Source organism: Pediculus humanus, genomic scaffold (assembly GCF_000006295.1).
Source record: "Pediculus humanus corporis 1103172107612 genomic scaffold, whole genome shotgun sequence".
In the NCBI taxonomy this organism is placed as follows: domain Eukaryota; kingdom Metazoa; phylum Arthropoda; class Insecta; order Psocodea; family Pediculidae; genus Pediculus; species Pediculus humanus.
Window position 1 is genome coordinate 283,849 of NW_002987226.1, and position 9,927 is coordinate 293,775.

The 9,927-nt window shown below is 25.0% G+C and overlaps 1 protein-coding gene across 1 annotated transcript; it reads right to left on the minus strand.

Annotated features, from left to right (window-relative positions):
- Positions 1-7,926: 7,926 nt before the first annotated feature.
- Phum_PHUM241930 (smile protein, putative) lies at positions 7,927-8,887 on the minus strand (the record flags this gene model as incomplete). The annotated part of the gene is made up of 4 exons (XM_002426171.1): positions 7,927-7,938; positions 8,064-8,228; positions 8,325-8,718; positions 8,802-8,887. 4 exons carry the CDS (start codon positions 8,885-8,887, stop codon positions 7,927-7,929), a joined length of 657 nt encoding a protein of 218 aa, XP_002426216.1.
- Positions 8,888-9,927: the final 1,040 nt, after the last annotated feature.

The window sequence follows — 9,927 nt, forward strand, 5'->3', positions numbered from 1 at the left end:
AATAAGAAAAAGATAAAAAGAGAGAAAAATGATTGATGCTTTTAAAAAAGAAACCTCTCGGAAAAATATATATATATGAAAACCTCACAACGAAAAAACATATATAAAAAGGAAGAAAGAAAGAAAATGAGAAACGAGAGAGTAGGAGGAAGAAAATAGTAATAATAATAATAATAATAATAATAATAATAATAATAATAATGGCAAAAGTTAAAAATGAAAGAAGAAGAAAAAAAATAATAATAATAATAAAAGAAGACAAAAGAGTAAAAATTTGACTTTTGTTGTTGTTGTTGTTGTTTTCGTCTGGAGTTATTGAATTCCAAAAAAAAAAAAAAAAAAAAAAAAAGTTTAAAAAGAGAAAAGAATTTCACGTTCGAGATATAATAAGAAATAAATAGTTTGGAAAAATTGGAAAATATTGTCGACGGCTATATCTGATTCCTTTAGATAATGTTTTCGATAAAGATATTGGTTTCCCGGCTGAAATGACATTTTATATGAAAAAAAAAAAAAAACTTTTCTCTTTTCTCTTTTCTTTTTCACTTTTTTAATTTAAAAAAATTTTTTTTTTTTTTATTTTCACGCCATTTTTCTATTATTTACACACGCTTCACTTATTCTCCTTAATCTCTCCCCCCTACCCCTTCTCTTTTTTTTTTTTTACCTTACCCTTAATGTTTTTCCTTTATTCGTCACTGCGGCAATTTTAGTTTTATTTTTAATACCTTTAAAATTATCGTCATCGTCATCGCGAAAAAAATGTAAACAATACAATCAAAAAAAAGGACCAATGGGAAAAGGAAAAAAATTAAATAAACAAAAAACTCAAAATCTGATTGGTTGAATTTAATACGTCACGATTATTATCGACCAATAAGGTGTCGCCATCATTAATTAACTTTCTATTTATTAAATTGTTTTTATTTTTCTCCCCAAACGTCCGTAAATCGAAGTAAAATTTCGTGATTATTATGAAAAAAAAGGAAGAAGAAAATTTTAAGAAAATTATTTATTATTATTAAATTTATATTTTGTCTTGTTTTAGTATCTCTCTTTCTCTCTCTCTCTGCATTATTTTAAATAAATCGATTTTAACGGGAATTTAATACGTAAAAATATATTATATTATTTCAAGGTTGAACATCCTCGGGAATAAATTGAAAAAGATAAAATGGAGGCTAAAGGCAAAAAATAAAGTTTTTTGATGAATGGCGGCGTTAAGGGAAAAATAAAATGAAAAAAAAAAAAAAAAAAAAAAAATAAGCTGAGAAAATAAACTGCAGAGCGACAATCCGAAAGCGTTTGGAATTATAATCAACTTCTTTCCCTTTATTTTTTTTTTTTTTATTTCACTACTATCAACCTCTACTAGCTATCCTTTTTAGAACCTTTTTTTTTTGTCTAAAAAAAAAAAAAATTTACAATTTACAGGTCATTATTAACCTTTTATTACGTTAATAACCGCACGAAACAAAAAAAAAAAAAAAAAACTTTTTTATTTTTTTAAACAAAAGTAAAATAACATTTTACAAACAAAAAAAAAAAGTAAATTAATTTATTATTATTATTATTTTTTTTTTTTTTTTGTAAATAAACGTGCATAAATGTTTACGATAAAGTAGTGAAAGAAAAAAACGAAAAAACCTTTTATTTCCTTTTTCTCACACTCTCTCTTTTTCTCTCAAAAAAAAAAAAATAAAATAAAATCCGTCATTTTGAAAGAGAAAAAAAAAAAAAAAAATAAGTAAAAAGAGATTTCATTTTGATTTTATATATATATATATATATAAAGATACATTTATAAAGAAGATAAAAAAAAAGAAAAACCTTTTTTTTTTTTTTAGGATAACGTGGGAAAGACAGTGTCATATATAAATATATTTAAATTTTAAAGGTGGGGAGAAAGATAGAAAGAAAAAAAGAAAGAAAAACAAAAAATTTCTTTCCCTTTTTTTTTTTTTTTATTTTCCTTTGTTTTCCCTTTTCCTTTCCCTATCTCTTCTCTTTTCTCTAACCTGAGATTTTTTCAATATCAAACGTATTTCAAATGGCAGAAATTTGTAATAAAAAAAAAAAAAATTTCAGTCGACATTTTTATTTTATTTTTTTTGATTGTTGTCGTTGTTGTCATTTCAACAAACATAAATTCTCTTTGAAATTATTATTATTTAAACAATTAAACATTTTCGCAAAAAGCATTTGTTAACAAATCCCATTTCAACAATTATTATTATTATTATTAAACAATTTATATGAAACATGACGATGTGTTGAGATACAAAACCTTAAACTACCACCACGACCACCCAAAGGACGATGAATGTCTAAACACGTTTTACAAATTAGTAATAAATCAAATTGAAATTTAATAATAATAATAAGTAATAAAAAGGTAATAAATAAGAAACACACGAACAACAATAATTTCCCTTAGGTTGTTATGTAACAAACAATGAATGGATCGTCTGTCACTAAGCACCAGTTAAAAGTCAGTCTATTTAAAGTTATAATCAGATTTTCGTACTTAAGTAATAATAATAACTATTATTATTATTATTACTATTGTTTGTCGCGAGTGAGTTTTATATTCTAACTCATTGTTTGTTAGTTCGTTTGTTCGTACGAGCTACGAAGGTAAAACAAAAATTTAATATTAAATTGTTGTCGTTGTTGTGAAATGATTTATATTATCGTTTATTTGATTTTTTTTTTATGAAAAGAATTATGAAACGTAGGGAATGACAATTTTCTTAATAAATTATTAATTAATAATTAATTAATAAATTAATAACAACTATCGAATAAATAAATAAATTATTAAAAAACTTTATACAATTATTTGTAACTTTTTAGCGATTATCGATGCGTTATCCTGTAGTAAAGGAAAAAAAAAAGGAAAGAAAGGAAAGGAAAGGAAAAACTTTTCTTTTCTTTTTTTTTTTTTCAACCAATTACGTGTAGAAAAAAAAATAATAAAAAGTGATGAAGTAGAACCAACCTAAGAAAAAAAAAAAGTTTTTTAAATGATTCTTCAATTTGACCGAGTTGAAATTTTTTTATTCGTTTCAAGTAATTTAATTTTTTTTCTTTTTTTCCTTTTCGTTCGTTCATTCTTTATTATTATTATTATTATTTAATTTCGTTATTAAAAATTATTAAAGTAAACGGGTGAAATGATGATAATGATGATGATGATGATGATAATTAAAAATAATAAAAACTTTTCTTTTTTTTAAATCATAATTTGAAAATGAATATTTAAATCAAATACAAACGAGGAAAAAAAAGAAACTATTTTAAGTAAAACATTCGCATTAAAATTATTTTTAAAGAAAAAAAAAAAAAAGTTTCGAACCTTTTTTTTTATATTTGCCCCCCCCTCTCTCTCTCGCCTCCTCCTCTCCAACAAGCACGCACACCCCCCATATCCATCGTCTCTTTTTTCTCTCTCTTTCTATTTTTCTTTTTCTCACTTTTACTCTTTTTTTTATTTTCACTCATTTTCTTTTTTTAATACTTTATCTTTTATCCTTTCTCATCTTTTTTTCATTTATTTCTCGAATGGAAAAGGTGGGGAAGGGAAGCGGTGGAAGGGGAAGAAAAAGAAAAAGAAAGAAAAAGTAAAGAAATATGGGGAAAACTTTTAACTACTCATTAATTAGCAAAAGTAATCAGAGAACGCATTACCAAGAGTGCCAAATAAATTTTTTTTTTTTTTTTTTTTTTAGTTTTAATCGTTCCATTCAGTTCCAGTTGACTGAATTATGGCTATGAAACTAATTTTTTTTTCTTTCTTTTTCTTTTTCTTCTGCTTCCACTTCTTCTTCTTCCACTTTTTCTTTTTCTTATCCTAAATTATCGACGTGTTATAAAAAATTATTATTATTAAAAAAAATTTGGAGGTTGAATTTTTTTTAACTTTTTCTTTTTTCTCATTCTTTCAAATAATCATTTTAAAAATTATTATTATTATTATTATTATTATTATTATTATTATTATTATTATTATTATTATTATTATTATTATTAATTATACCGAAAATTAAAAAAAAAAAAACAAAGTGAAAAAAAATAAATAAATAAAAATAAATAAATTTGATAAACCGGAAACAGGGGGCGCCACAATCGCAAGCAACGAGACGAAAACGATAAATTTGTTTCTTTTTTTTTTTCTTCTTTTTGTTTTTTTTTCGTTCGTTTGTTCGTTCGTTCGTTCGTGTGCGTATAAATATATAAATATAAATTATTATTTAAATAAAAATAAAATGTTGACCTCGTCTTGTGTTTTTGTGTGTGTGTGTGTAAAAGGATTTTAAAGAAAAAAAAAAAGGAGAAAAGGAGAAAAGAAAATTTTAGTCATGACCACTTGACGTTTTTGTAAGATAATAACTCAAGGAAAACCGTTTTTCCGGTTTCAATTTCAAAAGCAATTTAGTTGGAAAATGCCAAAACTTTGGTCCGGACCCCCGCGTACTACCTCGTCTCGGATTACGCCACAATCTGACGCATCTGAAATTTCTGATTTATTATTCGACATGTTTTCTTTTCTTTTATTATTATTATTATTATTATTATTATTATTATTATTATTATTATTATTATTATAAAAAACACCTCGAGGAAAAAAATAATTTATCCGAAATCTTTTTTCAAATTTTTTTTTTTTTTACACTCGGAAATATTAAAATGGCGGCGGGGGGTAGTGGGAGTGAAAATATATATAAAAGAAAACCGAAAATTTTATTAAAAGGATAAAATGAAAATAAATGACGTCAATAGTTCGAATGTCGAAATGTCAATTTCACATCAAAAGAAAAGAGCAAAAAGTAAAAAAAAAAAAAAAAATTGTAGATTGAAAAAAAAAGCAGAAGAAAAAGAGCAGAAGACAAGTCAATCAAGTTTTTACTTTTTTATATATATTCCGAGCTCAATGTGACATACAATAAGACCTTTTACACCGCAAAATCTTACATGTAGCAAAATCTTTTTATTTAACTGCCACCTGATTCCAAAAAAAAAAAAAATCGTGGGAAAAAGATGAAGGGAGGAAAAGGGAAAGGAGATGAATTTCGTGTAAAGTTTCCGACCTCCCATTTCCTAACACATTCTTCCCTATTCGGATTTAAAACTACAAATGATTTTTTTTTTTTTTTTTTTTTTTTACTTTTCTTCTTCCACTTCATTTTTTTTATTTTTCCTTTTAATAAACCATAACCTGACGCCGCACACCACCTGACGCATAAAAATCCTTAAATTTAAAATATTAAAAAAAAAAAAAAAAAGAAAAGAAAAATGGAAAAAGGAAAAAAAGGGAAAATAAGATAAAAGGTCGTAGTATTTCCTTTTCCTTCTTTTGTTTTGATAACGATAATAATAATAATAATGATAACGATAAAGATTATATTAAAATTTTATGTTTAAAAAAAAAAAATATTATTAATGACACTTTTTTTTCTAAAAAAAATTTACACGTTAAAAAATAAAAAAGGAAACTCGAAACGTTTTTTTCTCTTCCTTTTTCTTTCTTCCTTTTTTTTACCTCCTTTTTTTTCCTTTGATTTTATTTAAAAAATTTTTCACTCCTCGATAAAAAAAAAATTACTAATTAATTAATTAATCATTTTAAATTTTTTCCCTTTTTTCCTTTTTTTTTCTTTTTTCCTTTTTTTTTTTTGTTAAATATGATTGGTTATTGATTTATTATTAATCGACGATTACTTATTATTATTATTATTATTATTATTATTATTAAATAATTAATAATTACGAGAATATCGATCGCGATAATGATAATAATGATAATGGCGATGATGATGATAATTTTATTTTTTTCGCTTAGAGTTAAAAATTATTTACTCGGTAATTAATACTGTAAAACTGACACTAATTTACGGTAATAAATTTACCTTGGATTTTGGTTGAAAGGCGTGTCTTCTGCTTCCGCAAGACGAAAAAAAAAAAAGAAAAAAAAAATTGCTGAGTTTATAAAGGAAAAAAGAAGAAAAAAAAAATTACTGGAAAATGTCACTGGAGAAAAAAAAAAAAAAAGAAAAAAGAAAAAAAAAAAAAATTTTTTTAGTTGTTACGCAATCGAATGACGAAAGTAAAAATTTCTTTTTTTTTTGAGGTGGGGGGAGAGGGGGGGTTGCAGAGCAATTAATTCGTTTCGATAAACTAAAAAATTTATATTTAATTATTAATTAATTAATTCGAAAAGGAAAGAGTAGGAAGTGTATGAATATACAGAAAATAAAAAAAAAATAAAAAAATTTTTTTTGCGTCTGGAAAATTTCCAAAATATATATAAATCGATAAAAATTAATGAATTATCTATTATCTATTATTATTATTATTATTATTTATTTATCATCGCGTCAAATAATGTTACGTAATACTTATCATCATCGTCATCATTTATTTTAATGAATATTAATATTAATAATAATAATGAATAAATAAATAAATAAAATAAAAAAGTTTTTTTTTTTTTCGTTCTCGTGGGAATTATTTTATTGTTAATAATAATTAAAAAACTTTTTTTTTTATTCATTAACGCCTTTTTTTTTAACGGTTTCTATTTCCACGTATTCGCGAAAAAATAAATAAATAAATAAATAAAATATTTTAATAATAATATTATTAATAAATTTTAAAGTAAAAGAAAAAATTTTAACGAAAAAAAGAAAAATTCGGATTTTTTCGGCATTTTTCGTTTTTGTTTTTCTCTCCCCCCTCTCCAAAAATTTTGTTTTTATTTTTGCAAAATGATGACGTAAAAACGAGCCTAAACACAAAAAATTTTTTTTTAAAAAAAAAAAATTAAAATGGATGAAATTTCATTTAGAAAAAAAAAAAAAAAAATTTTTTTCTCTACGTCAAACGTTTAAATTAAATTAACGACGAGGACGGTGCCTGCCTAGATTATAAAACATTTACGTTCTATTAACTCGAATATTATTTCCGCTTCCTGACAAGAATCTTTTCCATCCATATCTCTCTCTCTCTCTCTCTCTCTCTCATTTACTCTTTCTCTTTCTCTTTCATCCGTTTTCATTTCTTTTTCGCATCGAGTCCAACTAAATGAATCTAATATTTCATTATAATCATCTTTCTTTCTTTCTTTCTTCCTTACTTTCATTTCTTTTTAAAAAGATATTATTATTATTATTAGATTTTTTTTTTACATTCCCCCCTCCCTCCATCTTTTGATTTTATTTTCATTAATTAAATAATTAATTTATTTTAATTATTATTATTATTATCGCCAAGGTGGTGGTAGTGGTATTAAAAGTAGTAGTTATTCAACCGAAACTTTTTTTTTTTTTTTGCTTTTTTTCTTTCTTTCATCATTCTCTCTCCTCTCCGGGAAATTTTTTCAGTATAAAAAAAAAGGGAACGATATAGGGAGGGGGAAAGGAAGAGAGAGAGGGGGGAAGGAAAGGTATAAAAAATATTTAAATAAAGTCCAAGCGGTTTTCTTTTAATCTCATTTTAAAAAAAAGTACGCCGACGTAAATATTATTTATTAAAAAGTTACAAAAAAAAAAAAAAAAAAGATATTAAACGTTTTTAAATTATTATTATTATTATTAATTATTTAAGGTAATACGCGTACCGTGGAATTAACGGGAAAAAAAAAGAATACGATTATCATCATCATCATTATTATACGTTATTAAGTTGTTTTTTTTTTTTTTTTTTCGTCGTCGTTGGGGAAATGAAATTTTTTTTTTTTTTTTGTACTTCGTCCATTTTTCTTTTTTTTTTATTAAAAATTTATGTTTTGGTTTTTGTGTGAAACAAACAAACAAACAAACGAACAAACGAATGGAATTGTTTTTCAAAATGTGCATATGAAAAAAAAAAATTATTAAAATTTTTAATAACAAAAAAAAAAAACCGGTTTTGCGGTAAAAAATATTATTATCCTTTAATCTTTTCGTAAAAAAAAAAAAAAAAAATTTTTTTTATTGCGTTTGTTGTTGTTGAATCGTTAAACAACCATTCGGTCGTATAGAAAAAAAATTATTATTATTATTATTAAACGATTGACTTCTTACCTTTGTGAAAAAATGTTTGACGCTCCTGCAATTCGTGACGACGTCGTATATTCCGCAAACGACCAAAACGGTTAAACCGGATTCCTTGCTAAGCATGGCACAGGCACTTGATATCAGGCATAGTATGAGCCAAGCGGTACATTGAAACCACAAATAACCACCACTCTTTGATTTATCGTAATAATTTTTTAAATAAATTAAATTCAATTTACAATTCGTATTTGCGTGTTTGTAATTCGTTAACATTACGCGAAATCTCACGTGTTTTATGTAACTTAAAAATGATATTATGTAAAAAATGCAAGATGCGATGTCGGCTCTCCCGACAATACCCGCAACCGCTTCCGTGTGTATCGGATGAAGGGAAAATAAAAAACCGCACACGAAAACGGGGAAATTTTTGTTGAAAAATTTCCGTGCTAATTTAACGACCAAATAAGTACAGAGAGAATGTAGTAAAACGTTGACGAGGTGAAAACCGTAGGGTCTGAAACCTCCCCCCAGTATGTAATTCAAACGAAATGTGAGAACGCATAGAGGCCTGTAAGAACCGTGAGAATTACTACTCGCGATGGGCGTGCCCCAAAAATCGTTGTACCAAATACTCGAGAAAGAAGTTGTCGGTAGTACATCTTGATTGTTTAAAATGGCTCGTCTGAAAGGAAGCAAACGAAACAAACAAACGATTAATATGTGGTGTGTGTGTGTGCGTGTGTTGTTTGGGTATGACTCTCTCACCTGTCGTCGTATACGAATCCAGCATCCAGTGTATTATAATAAGATAAAAATCCGGCAATGGTTGCTCCCACGGCGATGACATCCATGTCTTTATTAAATCTTCCTCATAAATTTATCATTATTATTTTTCTTGATTCATTTGAATATTTTTTTTCTATTTGTGTTCACCTTCTTAATCTAAATCGAAAAAAAAAGAAAAAATTATTATTATTATTATCGATAAGAAAATTTTTCGTTCTTCTTCCACGTTTCTTAATTTCCGTTTAAGTTTAAGAAACGAAACAAAAAAAAAGTATTTTTGATTTTTTTTTTTAAGTTATGAATTGTAGCATGTGTTTGTTTATTATATTTTTCTTTTTATTTATTTATATTATCAAATTTCTTATAAAACAACAACAACAACAAACAACAAACAATAATGAATTTATATAAATATAACATTTGTGAGTGTGTAAAATTTATAAAGTTTCACATTTTGGTTGCGTATTATTTTTCTCCTTTTTTTTTTTTTTTTTTTTTTTTTTTGTAATCAATATTATCAATCGTTTGGAAATTGTTTTTTGTTTGTTGTTGTTGTTGTTGTTGATAAACAATAATATAGAAAAAATAATAAAAACAAAAGAGAACAAAAAAAATGAAAAATGTTTCTGGTTTTTTCAACTTATTACTGGAAAAATGAAAAAAAATGGGGGAGGGGGGGGGGAAAAGTCATAGAGTATGATGATGATGATAATGCGGTGATATTTATCCTCGTTTTAAATTTAACGAACGAACAAAAAAAAAAAAAATTTTATTACTCTGTGACTTTGGAGAGTGAGAAAAAACTGTGGAATTTTTTTTTTTTTTTTTTTACGCAATCTAAAAAAAAAATCCATACGCGAAAACAAAAAAAAAAAAAGTTGAAAATATTGCATAATCGGCGGTTCGAACCGCCACGGGAGGCGGTTAAATTAGTAATTCAATACGGGATAATGACGATGAATTTTTTTTTTTTTTTTTTTTTTTTTTTTACGACCGAAAAAAGAAAATTTTTTCTTTTTCACTCTTTAAAATAAAAAAAAAACGAAATGATAATAATGATGATAATAATAATAGATTAATAACGCACGTGACACGCAAAAAAAAA